At 43.8% G+C, this 17254-nt stretch overlaps 1 protein-coding gene across 1 annotated transcript; it reads right to left on the bottom strand.

Annotated features, from left to right (window-relative positions):
- Positions 1–410: 410 nt before the first annotated feature.
- Positions 411–12523, bottom strand: LOC140067173 (granzyme A-like). The gene is made up of 5 exons (XM_072113901.1): positions 12385–12523; positions 9529–9700; positions 6290–6440; positions 3706–3969; positions 411–672 (listed from the first exon to the last, which is right to left on the bottom strand). The coding sequence occupies exons 1-5, from the start codon at positions 12452–12454 to the stop codon at positions 520–522; spliced, it is 810 nt and encodes a 269-aa protein (XP_071970002.1). The 5' UTR covers positions 12455–12523; the 3' UTR covers positions 411–519.
- Between the last annotated feature and the right edge of the window lie 4731 nt (positions 12524–17254).

Consider the following 17254-nt stretch of genomic DNA (forward strand, 5'->3'; position numbering starts at 1 on the left):
AATTGCACCAAAATACACATAAATGTGACGGATAATGTGAAAGTCGTAAAAACTGAGCCCACGAGAAGGTGTCGCAAATGGGTTTTTTTCGCCAATTTAACCATATTCAGAATTTTTTCCAGAATCCCAACATGGAAAAAATTAATAACGTCACTGAGAAGTAAAATTTGTTATACAGAAAATAAAATGAAGAAGCCATAGATTTTTGAAGGTGAAAAATGAACGAAAAAAACACAGCGTCCTTAAGGGGTTAATCTACCGCCTGTACATTTGCAGTGTTTTATCGAATTTTGGAGGAATTCTCTACAGCTGATGGACGAAGAACATTTTTTTGTGTGAGTTTCCTTCCCTTGTACTTTACAAATGACACAAAAAGTGTTGATTAATTTGCAAAAGCAGAACATTGGTTTAATATGTGAAGTAACAAATCATCTCAGTGCCATTAATATAGATCATTGGCGCAAGATAATATGAAATGCAGATAATAAGCAGGGATAGATAAGTGCAGATGTTTTGGGATCATTGTGTAGTCATTTCATGTATCCAGTTGATATATTCCTCACTCAGGCGAATGTACACCGCTGCATTACCACGTATCCCACAAGGAAAATTCGCAACAGACAGAACTCCCCTGAAGACGCCGTCACATATCAAGGGGCCGCCAGAATCTCCCTGTATAAATAAGGATAATTATTAAAAGGATATGTTAATTTGTTTTGTCATATCTATAGCATGATATACTTCAGGGTAATTTTCGGTATTCTTAGTTTTAGGCTATGCCCTTTTATCCCTCTATAGTCCGCACCTTTAAATGTCCATTTTCCATCCACTACAAGATAAAGCTACCTATACATTTACTTACAGTATCCTCAAAAATAATATTTTCCACAGAAAGAAGAATAAACACATTGGAGCAGTTTGTATGAGTTCATCTTATTTTATGTTGGTCTTCCAACCAGGGTCGGCACCATCACTGGGCATTCCTGGGCAAGCGCCAGGGCCCAGAGCTGCTGGGGGGGGCACATTATATAAGGGTGCTGTATCTAATGAATCCATAGAGGGTGCAGAGGGGGATTTATAAAAAAAAATATACTGGGGCAGTATATAAAATACCCATGAGGGGGCTGTTTAGGATGATAAACCATGGAATATTTTAGGGAACACAAGACTGTTGTCAGGATTCGGGATGTGGACCACCGCAGGGGATGGTACTAACCGACACCTGGGACCGGAGTCTAAGCGGCACCTGGTCTTCACCGGAGTCCGCCGCAAAGCGGGATGGACTTGCTACGGCGGGGTACCACCAGGTTGTTCCACAGGTGCGACTAGCCCGCGGTGGCAGCTGAGGTCGAGGTACCTTAACTGCGGGGCCAATCACAGAGTCAGGGCAGGCGGCAGAGATGCAGGGTCAAGTCAAATCCGGGGTCAGCAACGGGAGGTCCAGGCAGATGGGAACGGGAACACAGGCACACGGGACACAGGAACGCAGGAGCACAGCAACACGGAAGAACACTGGTAACACAGGAACACGGAGGGACTCTGGTAACACAGGAACACAGCAACACAGGACTCAGGAGCAGGAACACACTGGGACGCAGGAATACACAGGAACGCTGGAGACAAAGGAAGGCAGGAGACACCGGAACGCAGGATAGGAAGCTTTCTCTAAGGCTGTGAGGCACAAAGATCCATTAGGAAGAGGCAGGCAAGTACTTTTTCTAAAAATGGCCAGCGCCAATTAATGGTGCGGTGGCCTTTTAAATTCACTGAAGATGGTGCGTGCGCGTCCTAGGAGGATCGCGGGCGAGGTAAGAGACTCCCCCAGGGGACCGGGGCAGCGGCGAGGGGCACAGGAGCGCCTGCGTCCTGGCCGATGGGTCGCAGGATCACCCGTGACATCTGTTAGTTTCTGAGTTTTTAATACCACCATATGAGTTCACTGCAAAGGGGCGATGGGTCGCAGGATCACCCGTGACATCTTTTAATACCACCATATGAGTTCACTTCAAAGGGGCGCACTGAGCCTCTGTGGCCCATGGGCCTACTGATACCTGGAGCTGGCCCTGCTTCCAACATCCTATAACCCTTCCCTTATGGCTGAGCCTTCAGTGTCAAAGCTTCAAAAGGGTTTTCAAGGATTCCGGAAAAACCCCTTTGATGATCACATTTATCCCAAATACCCACCCAGTGTATCTCCTGCTTCTAATTCAGTTTGCAGACAATGGCACAGAGAAGATGAATGGAGTGAAACCCTGTGATCGCACAATTTCACCAAATGAGAGAGGCTTCTGAGGTCTCTAAGGTCATTGAGATCACTGACGGATTCTTGATTATATATAATTTTGTATTCCAGAATGAGATGAGATAAACATAGCCTCTTTGCTACATTGTACAGCAGCCCCCCACCCCCTGGAGGCCCACATAGGCTTCTTTAAAGTCATGCTTGATAGTAAGAGGGCAATGTTTTTCTTATCCCATCCTAAAAAAAATATTTACATATTTTTCAGAGTCTCCCGATGCAGCATCGATGGCTGTTAATCTCCACACGCCTTCAGAGGTGACTTTAATGGCAAAGCCTCCATGAGAAGATGTCTTACTTCGCTGATCTTTTCTATTCACAACAGATGTCATGCCTGCTCAGCTGAGTGATAACTTTTAAGTCCTTAGGTCCGTTCCACACTCGCCACGTGTGCTGCCGGGATCTCCCGGCCCGAACACTGCAAACCGGGACTGAACTCAGCATGTCAGTTCAGTCCTGGTTTGTGGCATTCGGGCTGCGGGTGTGATGCGAGTTCATCATGGAACCACATCCAGTCTTGACCCTGAGATGTCCCAGATGAGCCACTCTGACAAGGTTGAAACCAATTGCGGGAACCTAACTAATGGTTAAGTGACCCTGAAAGGTGAGAAGGAAGATACTGGGGCACATTTACTAAGGGTCCGTCGGACGCATTTCCATCGGGTTTCGGGATTGTGGCGCTTCGCCGCCGGCTTTCATGCGAAACTAATGGGGGGGCGTGGCCGTCGGACAACCCGACTGATTCGGACAAACCGCACAATTTAAAAAACAAATTCTGTTGCAAAATCAGCACTCACATACACCAGGAAGAAGAAGGTGAACTCCGGCGGACTCAGCGGGGAAGCAACGCATGAAGGAAATTGGACGCAAGATCATAGTGAATCACGGCAGCTCCGAATCCTCATCGGACATTCCGGATCAGTGGCGTCAACTGGACGGGTAAGTAAATGTGCCCCACTTTGTCTGGTAACTGCTGGATTGTGGAGCGGACAAGTAACAGGAATACACAGAGAAACAACACAAGTCTGAGACAGGGAAAGCGGGGTCACACCGGGAGATAAATGACACTGGAGGACAAACAACAAATGCAGACAGAAAACCGGAGTCGGACAAAACTGGGTCAAAACCAAGATGGCGGCAAAGGTACAGAATCGAATAGCAATAGAATGGTCGTTAAGCATAGCAGAGGTCACATAACACAGAGTAACAAGCAAGACAAAAGACCAGCACTAGATAGCAAAGAAGACTGAATAACCAGATACACACAATAAAGGTGACATGTAGACGTGTAAAATATGTCAGGTTATTGGAGCAAAACGATCTTGTCTGGTTTTATAACTTTCGGTATAAACACAAGTTTTTATCTGATTTCCTATAAAACAACACAAATTATTCTCAAAACTTACCAGACAGGGGCCCTCTCCTCCACATCCCACACTGACACAGATCTTGTTTTCTATGCCTTCGATTTGCGCATCTGGGAAACGTTTCCGACATTCCCTGCTCGTTATGGTTGAGACTTTCACTTCCATAAGAAATTCAGCATTTTTGTCCTTCTCAGTCAGTCCCCATCCGGCTGTCTCGCAGACGGTTCCTGCTCTCATATCTTCATATGTCCACGGTAAACAAAGAACTTGTACTCCGAGTCCCATCCGTGCTCTACCATTTAACTGGAATATATAAAGAATTTAAGAAAAAATGATCAAATATGTCTTTCAGAGGCTAGCAGAACCGAACACAGGAGACCATAGATGGCTCAACGTGACCCATTAATTACCGTACCTGGCTGGTAAGGATTAGGACAAAGGATCAGACATGGTGAAATTCAACACATACCAAGTGGCTCAGTCCTATTTGAATTCTATGCCAGATCCAACTTGGTTCAGAAATCTACTAAAACCTGCACTAGGATGCTGGCAAATGCACCAGGTCAGGGCATCACCAGTCCATATACATAAGACAGACATCTGTCTCACATGTATTTTGAACCAAGGGTCCCTTTCATACAATGCTTAATGGGATATTCTTATCTGGGCTTTGACATCTAGGTGTAGTGATCTCCCATTCACATACATTTCTGGCTGGAAGTTATGAAAAAAAATTTCCTGTGTCAAGATAATGATGTCCTTTAGAAGAAGGATAGTTGTGCTTGGATACGACCACCACTGCTGGAGTGATTGCTGAAAGAAATAAATAGTTTTTACATATGAAATACCCAGAAATTACTGAATGCCCCACAGCCAGGTAATGATTACTGAATCCAGGTGGTCAAGCAGGGCTCAATGGCACACGTGTGACTAATATCACCATACATAAATCTGCCAAAAAAGCTTTGCTAGGGGGTAATAAGCAAACTTTTGATTAGGGCAGCACGGTGGCTGAGTGGGTAGCACTTCTGCCTTGCAGCGCTGGGGTCCTGGGTTCAAATCCCCCCCCTCCCCCCAGGTCAACATCTGCAAAGAGTTTCTATGTTCTCTCTGTGTTTGCGTGGGTTACCTCCCGGGCCCCCGGTTTCCTCCCACACTCCAAAACATACTGTTAGGTTGTTTAGATTGTGAGCCCCATGGAAACAGGGACCAATATGTCATGCTTTGCAATATGTCGCTGCGTAATCTGTAGGCGCTATATAAATAAAGAATTTATACATGAGGTTAATGTGACCTTCTACTATACGTTGGCTCTCCCTTACAGTTTCCTCAAATCTCAAAATCCCCATGACCTTTGGCTTCCGTGGGTATCATCAAAACACGCTATATAATAAGTGTGAACAGATTCTAAAGAGCAACCCAAAACCTGCATCCTCGAAAGAAACATTGCATCTACCCCCCTGGTCATTTGACCCCAACCTACAAATCTTCTAAAATGGTAAACAGTTACTTCTCTGTGGAGAGTCTCAGTGTTTGTTGGATATACCCTTCTGTTACTTGTTTATTGAGTTATTTTGTTCCTTACTTTGTTCCTTAAGCAATGACATATGGAAATATTCTTGGTCTAACCTTGTTGACCCTTTAAACCACTGTAAATGCTGAATCACCAATTCTTGTAAATCATATTAGTTGACATTGTTATCTCAATGTCATTTAATAACGTAATTTACTCCTCTGCGTAGGTGAGAACAGTGTACTATATATTGCAGTGGTGGTGAACCTATGGCAGGGGTGCCAGAGGCAGCACTCAGAGCCCTTTTTGTGGGCACCCGGGCCATCACCCCAGCACGCCAGACAGGACTCAAAGAATCCTCCTGCAGTTCCAAGCAAATTAAAAGATGCGGCTTTCAGGCATATATTAAAGTGATTCTTACTTTGCTACTTGGGAATGTAGGAAGTGGGACAGGGGACGAATTATCTTTGGAGGACCTCCTGCTGGCCCCACGATTCTCTGTGTACAGAGGGACACTGGAAAGAAGCTAAAATGATTCAAATTTTCCAGCTTGTCCTCAGGAGACCAATATGATCGAACGTTGTTGAAGAGCAGGGAGCAATAAGTTACTGCTTTCATTTTTGGTTGGCACCTTGCGATAAATGAATGGGATTTGGGCTGCAGTTTGGACACTCGGCCACTAAAAGGTTCACCATCACTGATATATTGTATGTACAACCGCTTTTCATTCACTGTTAAACCAAATAAAAAATATGTTAAAAAAAAAAAATTGTGTGGCCACTGCTTCCAGAGTGTGGTGGTTGTCGTATCCAAGGACAACTATCTTGTTCCTAAGGGACAACATGGCTACATTTATGGGAAATTATCTTTACACAGGTCCTTTTTTTTTATAACATCCAATTGAAGAAATGTATGTATATGGCAGACTAATGAAATTACACATGAATGCTTAGATGGACAACCCCTTTAAGGATGATAGCAGGATAGAAACATGCAAAAATACATCCGAAATATCTATCAAAAGTAGAAATTACATCTACCAGCTTTCTATCATAACAATCTATTGTATCAATCGAACATTCTACCAGTCAATAGGTCATAGGTCATTACTTTGATGAGCTGAAGGTCGTTGTTAAAAGTTACGCTATTATACTCCGGATGGAAGATACGCTGTGAAACGTAAAAGGTCTGTCTTTCACACTCCTGTGCATGTAGATCACTTGAATGAGCACCAAGAATAACTTTTGCATTACTTCTTGGCCTAAAAAAGAATAAATGAAATAAAGTATTTTCTAACAACATATTTGGCCATTATCTGGATTCATACATGTTTTTCATTAATTGATTACAAAGAACCCTTAAAAAAACAAAAAAAAACAAACATTGATACACAGAATATAATCTGGGCCATTTACAATGTGTTGTACGTGTCTTTTCTGGTGCCGGAATCCTTTCTTGTTCTTTGTGGCAGATTTATTATCTGTCAGCGCCACAATAACCTCACGTCTAACGCTCATAACCTTTTTTTTGGGTGCAGCTTTTGAATCCCAAAACTTCTACTGCTCTTCTAGTTCCCTGACTCTTTTTTGGCTTATAATTAGACCAACAAAAAGCAACTTTCTGATGTTCATATGTTCTTATTTCGGTGCGCCAAATACATTTAGGGGCTGCGCCACAATTTCAAATCAAAGTGTAAAGCACCACTAAAATCGGGCGCCCAGGAAACACGACCATCAGTAGTGGATTATGGTATCTAGGACTAAGAATCCTAATTGATTTGAAACGCTTAAGAAGTCCTTCTATCTCTGCCATGGCATTGTTATGCTTTTAACCAGATTTAAATAAAAGAATGTTTTTATAATTTTTTCCACGGAATCGCATTCTGCTGGATGTTTTTTCTATTTTTAAGTACATGGTGTGAGAAAGTAAGAGGTATTGTGTGGGAAAACCGCTATCTGTCCTACAGGCAGATGAAGGGTGCGTGGTAAAAGCCCTGGGTTTGTCTGCAGTAACCCAAGGGTTAATGCAGACATATTAAGCAGGAATAGTCTGTTTTGTCTGTGTTGGCCTAGCTAACACAGACACATTTGTAATGTCCGTACTGGGCTGCTTATTATGGAGTAGGGGTAGGCTGGTAGTGGGACTCCTACTCCACCCGGGCTTCGGTCCTGGGTTTGTGAATTGCCCACGGGTGCGGGTCACAGGTCTCGTTAGAGCCTGATTTAATCTACAGGCCAGAAGCAGTAGGAGAGGCCCTACCTGGAGAGCTGAAAGCGAGATTGCATTCTCACAGCAAAGGTAACTGGGGGTCTCCTGTCTTACTGCTGGCCAAGAGCGTGTGCCAGGCAGCCTGGACCCAGATAGCTAGGGTCCTCCAAATGTATTAGACAGCGCCTAGCCGGGCAGGAATTACTTTTGTAATGTTTTTGCATGTGCCTAAGCCAAGGCTGAATTTGTGTTCTGTTTTGCAAGTGTGAATAAACACTTAAGTTGGACTTTAAACCTGCGTGTGTCACTGCTTCCTGCACTGCTACTAGTCAACTACCAGAGCAATTCCCCACAATGGACTGACCGCTCCGCGCCAGTGGAGCTAACTGGGACATATCTCTCCATAGGTGAGCTGTCTTTTTCTTCCCCCTTTTTCCCCTAGTGGTGCTTTGGGCAGTACCTTGGGGCCCAAGGCTTCTAGGGTGCCCATGGCCACTTAAAGCACACACCCAATTTTATACAGATCAAGACCTTTACTCATGAAATCCATATACATTTGTTCCTGCTCTCAATACACATATACACAAGGACTTTTGAATGTCCTCCAAAGCTCTTGAAACCAATGTAAAGCAGGCAGAAGGGACACGTCCTCCATTCCCTAAGAAGCATCTAGTACATTAAAGCTTCCTCGGATATGACCACCTCACACTCTGGCAGCGGTGGCAGACATGCGCTATAGAGCCCTCCCTGACCACCTGGCTTCAGCATTCATTACCACAGGACGGCTGTGTGACATGCAGTAACTCCCGGACATTTCATATACAAAAACCTTTTGTTTCTTTGTGAAATCACTCCAGCAGAGGTGGCCGTATCCAAGGACACAGTCTTGTTTCTAAGGGACCATATGACTACATTAATGAGAAATTATCTTAACATAGGAACATTTTTTTAAATAACATCTAATTGAAGAAATATTTACATATGGCAAATGAATTCAATTAAATGTAAATGCCCTGATGGGAAAACCCCTTTAAGTAGCAAGTGATTCCAGACTTGTAGGGGCTATAATATTCATATAGCCCAGAGCCTCCCCTGACTACCATCATTTTTATATCACTATACAGGCAGTTCTCTACTTAAGAACACCAGACTTACAGACGACCCATAGTTACAAGTGGACCGCTGGATGTTGGTAATTTACTGTATTATAACCCCATGCTATAATAATCATCTGTAACCAGTGGCGTAACAACAGCCATAGCAGCCGTAGCGGCTGCTCCTGGGCCCGGGATGAACAGCCGAGACAAAATTTGTACTCGGGCAATGGGACCACCCTTGTACAGTAATACGGGCCCCTGTGACGGCCCTCTGTCCCCGTCCACCATACTCCGTGCATGACCGCCGTGCTCCAGGCGCGACCACCTGGCCGCCATATTGGCCCCTGTAACCCAGGGACTACCTGTAATAATCTGAGAGTCAGGTCAGGAAAACAACATTGTAGCTAATGGATAAGATATTTGTTGGAGCACCTGCGCGCATGCGCAGCATGTTCCGGGGGACGGGGCAGGTGCTGGACGCTAAGCCATCCTGAAGGATATATAAGTTCATTATTATGTGATATACAATATCCCCTGAGGAAGCTTTGAAGGAACAGCGATACGCGTGGGGTCAGGTCCTATCGGCTACATGGAAACATGGTGATATGCATTCTCATTACTAATACATGGTATACCGTATGATGCGTTTTACTGGGGTGTATTTTCTACTACTTGTTTGATATTTGCACATTTGTTTGCACTTTGCCAGTCCATGTTTACCAATAGCCTTTACTTGTGGCAGCTGATAGGCACTGTATTTTAGTCTATGGAGAGATACAACACACAGTGGATGTGTTTTTTAAGTGTGTTTTAATGTATATCAATAAAATTCAGTTTTTTTACGTCTAATACTCTAGTGGTTATTGGCACCAGCTCTGTTTCTACATATTGTGCACCTGGTATTGGGTAAGTAATGTATATCCTGCATTTAGAGTTAGTTCCCATGCTTTATTGCCTCTACAATGTGTATGGGTATACTTAGGTCTCAGTTATGTGCGGGTGCAGGGTGGAGACCTACCTTCCTACCACCTTCTATATACTTACAGCCAACAATGAGCCGCAGTCAGCACCCAGTTAGTCTTGATGAGAATTCCTCCACAGAATAAATCGTCTGTCAGATTGGCAATGAATATATAAGCCATGTAAGGTCTGGAGTTCCGGATAGCTTCATGTCCATTTATGATGCTTACATTTGTACTTGTGTTATGGCAGACACCTATTATGCATGAAAAAAAAACAGAACTTAAAAAAACATGCTCTTCCAGCTGATTACAAGAATATTAGGGAATATTAAAATAGGAGCTGAGATATAATATCACTGCTGGGCACGGGGGTGAACCAAGCCTCTCTGCTGCCTGAAGCGAACTTTGGAAAGACGCCCCTTTCACCTACTCGGTCAAATAGTTGTATACTAAGCGTAGTGCAAAAAATCAACTATTGTATCGAATCGATATTTTATCGAATATTGGCAGAACTGATGGTCGCACATGCTCCCTGCAGCTGTTCCTAACTGTATGGCTCTGGCGGAAATGGCCAAGCGTGAACTTGTTATGACTGGACAACCCCTTTAATGCGACAGCCCTTTTTTGTTTTTTACTCTTCTGCTTCTACCATAACTTTTTAAATTTATCTTTCCAGAGATGTTTGAACCTTGTTATCTGTGGGACCCTCTGTCCTCTCTACTGGCACCAATTACTATTTAGAGGGGTTGTCCACTTTAAGCAAATAATTCATATGGTTTGTGTACGGAAAAGTTATACAATTTTCCAACATACTTTCTGTATCAATTCCTCGCAGTTTCCAAGATCTCTGCTTGCTGTCCCACTATAGAAATCTTCTCTGATTACACGTGATACTAACGGCTCGTGCACATACATGTCCATCACATGACCACGGACAGATTTCTGTCCACTGTAAGTAATCATGGAAACTTTCTTTAGAAATACAGCAAGCAGAGATCTCAAAAACGGAGAGGATTGATACAGAAAGTGTATAACTTTTCCTTTGACATATCATATCAATTATTTGTTGAAAGTGGACAACCCCTTTAATGTAACGTACTGGGCAGCTGGAAAAAATCCTAATACAAGAAAATTCACAAAAAATACAATTGCTCCATTTTTTCATGTGTTCGGATTTTAGAGCTTTCACTGCATAGTTCAGTAACAACTGTCAGGATTCGGGATGGGTGAATCCACTGGACCACCGCAGGAGGTGGTACTAGCCAACACCTGGGACCGGAGTCTTAGTGGCACCTGGTCTTCACCAGAGCCCGCCGTAAAGCTGCGGCAGGGTGCCACCAGGTCATTCCACAGGTGCTACTAGCCGGCAGTGGCAGCCAAGGGCGAGGTACCTTAGCGGGAGACAGTCTCGTGGTCAGGTTCAGGGTCAGGGCAGGCGGCAGAGGTGCAGGGTCAAGTCCAATCCGGGGTCAGCAAGAGAGGGCCAGGCAGATGGGAACGGGAACACAGCAACACGGGAGCAGGAACACACAGGAATACTCAGAAATGTCGCAGGGAAGCTTTCTCAATGGCGTAGGCACAAAGATATCAATGATAAGTGTGGTTGGTGAAAAAAGGTTTGTTTTATAATAGCTTATGCACTCTTTATGCATGCAGATTATAACATGGGCGATTCAGGTGCCAATAAAAGGGGGAAGCTTTAACTTAAAAGAGAAAATTCTAGAAAAAAAATATATTTTATGCTCTACCTTAGCATGTTGGTAGTTTAGAGGTGTTAAAGCTGCTGACTGTATCCCTTTAAATTTAAAAAAGGGCTTTGCCAATTACAGTGCAAAAAAAAACTTAATTAAAGGGGTATTCTCATCTAAGCATTGACATTAAGTTTCATTAATCTGCCCTATATGTACATTATTTCAATGAGATGTTATTGTATATGAAATGGCCGGGAGTTACTGCAGGTCCTACAGCCGTCCTGTGGTAATGAACGCTGAATCCACATAGTCAGGCAGGACTCAATAATGTCTGGCCACTGCTGCCAAAATGTGAGGTGGTCGTATCCGAGGCCCTTGAGCAGGATCTCAGGGCGTAGTATTTGAGACTCTAGTTCTATCTCTACCCTCAACCTAAATCAGGGGCATAGCTACAGTGGTACCAGCCATAATAACAGCTGTCAGGGGGCCCCGGCATCCAACCTGACACTAAAGAATGGCGCATGTGCATCATTACATACATGTTATAATGCACATTGTACAGCATTATATATATATGTGTGTATATTATATGGTGTATATGGGGAGATTGGGGAGATTTATTATAAGTTTTATAGAGCAGAACTGTTCTAGTTGCCCATGGCAACCAATCAGATCTCAGCTTTCAGTTCCCCACAGCTGTTTATAAAATTAAAGCTGAGCTCTGATTGGTTTCCATGGGCAACTAGAACAATTTTACCTCAGAAATTTGATGGTAAATCTCCCCCTAAGTGTGTATATATGCTGTATGTCTGTATATGGCACTGTATGTGTGTGTATATGTGATGTGTATATATGTTCTATATGTTTGCATATGATTGTAAAAAAGAATGAATGTGTATAAATGTGTGCGCATGTTTATGTATATAGGTATAAATAGAATAATAAACAATTTATTATCCCCCGACGGAGGAAAAGAAAGTTGTCACAAAAGGCCATAGAGACACATTTTAAATACATTACAAAAATAAAAAAATACCACGGACATACAACATATATTGAATAAAAACTACTAAAACACAAATAAGAAACAAACTCAAAGTTTACTGATCTAAAAGATCTAAGAGACCCGGAAATTAGGGGAGAAATTTTAGGGAAATAATGCAATCCCATACAATTTGGAACTTGGCCATATGATGCACTATTCACATATGTAAAGTGATATGGAGATAATGATATACAGTTCTTACCTTCAGAGCTCAGCAGACAGGCTGCAGAAAGGAGCAGAAGATGGAGGAGATTCATGGCTGATATCTGCATAGGACGATCTATGTGCAGATGTGTGACTGTAGGTCTTTAAATACTGTAATGTCCATATCTCGACAATCTACCACAGAGGTGATAAATAAGCCGTAAATTAGAAACATTTACACTCTTATGTCTATCTTGATGTCAGATATTGCTAAGATTAACTTAAAGGGGTATTCTCGTCTCGGCTTTCACATTCAATTTCATTAATCTGCCATATATATACATTTCTTCAATTAGATGTTATTAAAAAAATGACCTGTGTGAAGATAATTTCTCATAAATGTAGTCATATGGTTCCTCAGAAACAACACTGTGTCCTTGGATACGACCACCTCTGCTGTTGTGATTGCACAAAGACACAAAGGGTGTTTGTATATGAAATGTCCGGGCAGGACTCAATAGAGCATGTCTGGTCACTGCTGCCAAAATGTGAGGTGGTAATATCCGAGGAAACTATCTTGTTTCTAAGGGACAACATGGCTACATTTGTCAGGATTCGGGATGGGTGGATCCACTGGACCACCGTGGCAGTTGGTACTAGCCGACACCTGGGACCTGGTCTTCACCAGAGCCCGGCGGCAAAGCGGGACGGACTTGCTGTGGCAGGGTACCATCAGGTTGTTGCACAGAAGCGACTAGCCCGCGGTGGCAGCCGTGGTTGAGGTACCTTAGCAGGAGACAGTCCCGGGGTCAGGTCAGGCGGCAGAGATGCAACGTCAAGTCCAATCCGGGGTCAGCAACGGGAGGTCCAGGCAAGTGGAAACGGGAGCAGGAACACACAGGAGCAGGAACGCAGGATACACAGGAACACACAGGAACGCTGAAGACACAAGAACGCAGGGAACACAGGAACGCAGGAATATAGCTGGGGAGCTTTTTGTAAGGCTGTGAAGCACAAAGATCCGTCAGGGAGTGCAGGAAGAGGCATAAATAATTTTGCTGAAAGTGGCCAGCGCCAATTAATGGCGTGCTGGCCCTTTAAACTTAGTGAAGGCGGCGCACACGCGCCCTAGCATATACGGGGACGCACGCACCGCACTGCCGTAGTCGGCGTGGGGTTGTGGTGAGGTGAGTGACTCACCGGGGGACCGGGGCAGCAGGGGAGAGGGGCACGGGAGCGCCTGCGACCAGGGGTGCACCTAGCCTTTCTGCTGCCTGAGGCGAGCTATAAAAAGACGCCCCCCCCCCCCGACTCCATATATGTAATATATCATGGAGTGTCAGGACCAGACGCTATCATATTGGTTTAATGTGAAACTAAAGCAATGCAAAATACATAGAACATCCTACCGTGTATTACAGAATAAACACAGCGAGCTACCACAAAGCACAAAATACATACAACAATCCGCCATATAATATAAAATACAGCGTACCGCCACATACCATATAATACATACAGCGTGCCACCATATACCATATTATACATACAGCGTGCTGCCATATACCATATAATACATACAGCGTGCCCCCATATACCATATAATACATACAGTGTGCCCCCATATACCATATAATACATACAGTGTGCCCCCATATACCATATAATACATACAGCGTGCAACCATATACCATATTATACATACAGCGTGCCACCATATACCATATTATACATACAGCGTGCTGCCATATACCATATAATACATACAGCGTGCCTCCATATACCATATAATACATACAGCGTACCTCCATATACCATATAATACATACAGCGTGCCGCCATATACCATATAATACATACAGTGTGCCGCCATATACCATATAATACATACAGCGTGCCGCCATATACCATATAATACATACAGCGTGCCGCCATATACCATATAATACATACAGCGTGCCCCCATATACCATATAATACATACAGCGTGCCCCCATATACCATATAATGCATACAGCGTGCCGCCATATACCATATAATACATACAGCGTGCCGCCACATACCATATAATACATACAGCGTGCCGCCATATACCATATAATACATACAGCGTGCCGCCATATACCATATAATACATACAGCGTGCCGCCATATACCATATAATACATACAGCGTGCCACCATATACCATATAATACATACAGCGTGCCACCATATACCATATAATACATACAGCGTGCCGCCATATACCATATAATACATACAGCGTGCTGCCATATAGCATATTTTACATGGTGGCACGCTGAATGTACACACATACATACTGAGTATACATACAGCAAATACACATATATAAACAGTATATACAGCAAATATACACACACACATTTACAGAATATACATATATACAAACACACATCTATACAGACATTCATACAGACATATATATATATATATATATATATATATACATACATACTTACATATACAAACATACATAGAAGTTATCTTACCTTTTTTCTTCTTTCATCATCGGCCTTGTCCTACAGGGGATAGGGGTTGCCGGGGAGGTGGGAATCAGTCCGGAGAGGGGGGGGGGGGGTGAATCGGAGCCTGGGGGGAACCAGCGTGGACTTAGTGCTGGAGCAGGTACCTGTGCCGGCAGGTGGATGTGCCGGCAGGCATTTGGAGGGCGGGGGACTTTGGGCTGGGGTAGGTACTTGTGCTGGCGGGCGGGGGAAAGTGCCGGCGGGCAGGTGTATGTGATGGATGGGCCGTGGGGTGAAGTGCCGGCATGCGGGGAGATGTGATGGGTGGGCCACAGGATGATGTGCGCGCGGGTGGACGTGTTAGGGGCGGGCCGCCGGGGTAGGTATCGGGATGCGGGGAGATGTGTTGGGGGCGAGCCGCGAAGGGGAAGTGCCGGCATGCGGCAAGATGTGATGGGCGGGCCGCAGGGGGAAGTGCCGGCATGCTGGTGGATCTGATGGGCAGGGCGATGTGCGGGCAGGTGGATTTGATGGGCGGGGGAGCGTGCCGGCCAGCAGGCGGGTTGATGCGATGGGCAGATCCATGTGGCGGCCGGAGGACATGCCGGCAGACGGGAGCCCGACGCCGCCCCCTCATCTAGCAGGAGGCGCGCCGCTTGAGGCGAGAATCTCAACTCGCCTCATGGCAGGTGCGCCCCTGCCTGCGACGCGGGAGATAGGTCGCAGGAGCACCCATGACAGAAATTATCTTCACACAAGAAGATTTTTTAATAACATCCAATTGAAGAAATGTTCACATATGGCAAATGTATTCAATTAAATGTAAATGCCCTGATGGGAAAACCCCTTTAAGTCCATAAAGTTCCTGTGTAGTGCATCCACCACCAAAATAGCAAATAAAGAACCTGGCTAACATATTATTTATATTAAAATAATACAATACATAACTATCATGAAGAACATACAATCTAGAGAATATTTTTGATCAGTTTCGAGATGTAAGGTACTGTACATGCCTGTCAATTGACCTTTGTTAGAGATGTGTAGGCAGGATTGGCGCGCACCCATGTATCAAAGGATTAGAAATAGAGGAAAAATCCTACAAATTTGTACTAGATTCCTTTTTTATTTTTAACAATAAACATATAATAAGAAAGCAAAAGAAAGAGTTTGCACAAAGAGTTATAGACTGTTAGTCGGGGGTTATTCTGAAAAATGAGTAACACAAAATACCAAAATACAGGCGGTCCCCTACTTAAGGACACCCGACTTACAGACAACCCATAGTTACAGACAGACCCCTCTGTCCCCTGTGACCTCTGGTGAAGCTTTCTGAATGCTTTACTATAGTCCCAGACTGCTATGATCAGCTGTTAGGTGTCTGTAATGAAGCTTTATTGATAATCCTTGGTCCAATTGCACCAAAAATTTTGAAACTCCAATTGTCACTGGGGCAAAAGAAAAAAAAATTGTCTAGAACTTCCATTATAAAATATACAGTTTCGACTTACATACAAATTCACATTAAGAACAAACCTCTGGACCCTATCTTGTATACTGCCTGTACCAATATCATAATCTTCTCATACAGATGGATACATTCTTCTTCTTCTTCTTCTTCTGGTTTCATACCACTAGTAATTAAAAAAAAAAAATTAGGAATACATGAGACAGTCGAAACCCTTACTTGTCCATCAGATACAGTAGTTTTGTATTATAATCTGTCCAGTGCTTTTACTTGTACTCAGACAAAAATGCCTGGAAGCTGTTTATTTTTTCCTCTATATAATATAGCTTTCCTTTTTTGGTTGACCATTATCTTAAAGATAATCTCCCATCAAAATCCATCATTATAATCCAGGGACATTACTTATACATCCAGGCAATGTGACTGGGGTAATCTTTTTGTATTTGTTACCCATGACCTCCTTCCTTTGAAAATCAAATTTAAAAATCATGCTAATGAACCTGAAGGGCCCTTGGGGGCGACACCTGAGCCCTTCAGTGGTGCAGATTCACAGGTTGTTACAATTATCAGAACCCACCCCACCTGCTCTCTCCCTCCTCCCTCTGCCTGTGTAATCATCAGTAGCAGCAGCAGGAAGTGCAGGTGGAGGGAACAGCCGATGAAGCTACAGCATTGAGGGGCTCTGGTGACACCACCATAGCCCTTTAGGCTCATAAGAATAATTATAAAAGTAGATTTTGGAAGGAAAGAGGCCATAGATAACAAATATAAGAAGATTACCACAGTCACGGTGCCAAGAACTGCCCCGGGTTTAATGTGCGTCATTTACATGGTAGATTTCCTTTAAAGGTTTTTTTTTTGACTCCTATACTACAACTCTGCCTCTGCAGGTCTGCTCTTTTGTCAAAGCCTGAAGAAAAGAGCTCAGTCCATCGTGTAACTTACATCCAGATAAACTACAGACGGAGTTCT

Source organism: Engystomops pustulosus, chromosome 1 (assembly GCF_040894005.1).
Source record: "Engystomops pustulosus chromosome 1, aEngPut4.maternal, whole genome shotgun sequence".
Lineage (NCBI taxonomy): Eukaryota > Metazoa > Chordata > Amphibia > Anura > Leptodactylidae > Engystomops > Engystomops pustulosus.

Coding starts and splice junctions, on each gene's coding strand:
- LOC140067173 (XM_072113901.1), bottom strand. CDS start 12,454: ATGCAGATATCAGCCATGAATCTCCTCCATCTTCTGCTCCTTTCTGCA. Junction 6,441..9,528: donor ACTGCGGCTCATTGTTGGCT/GTAAGTATATAG, acceptor ATTCTTTTTTAG/GCCAAGAAGTAATGCAAAAG. Junction 673..3,705: donor GAGGAGAGGGCCCCTGTCTG/GTAAGTTTTGAG, acceptor TTATTTATACAG/GGAGATTCTGGCGGCCCCTT.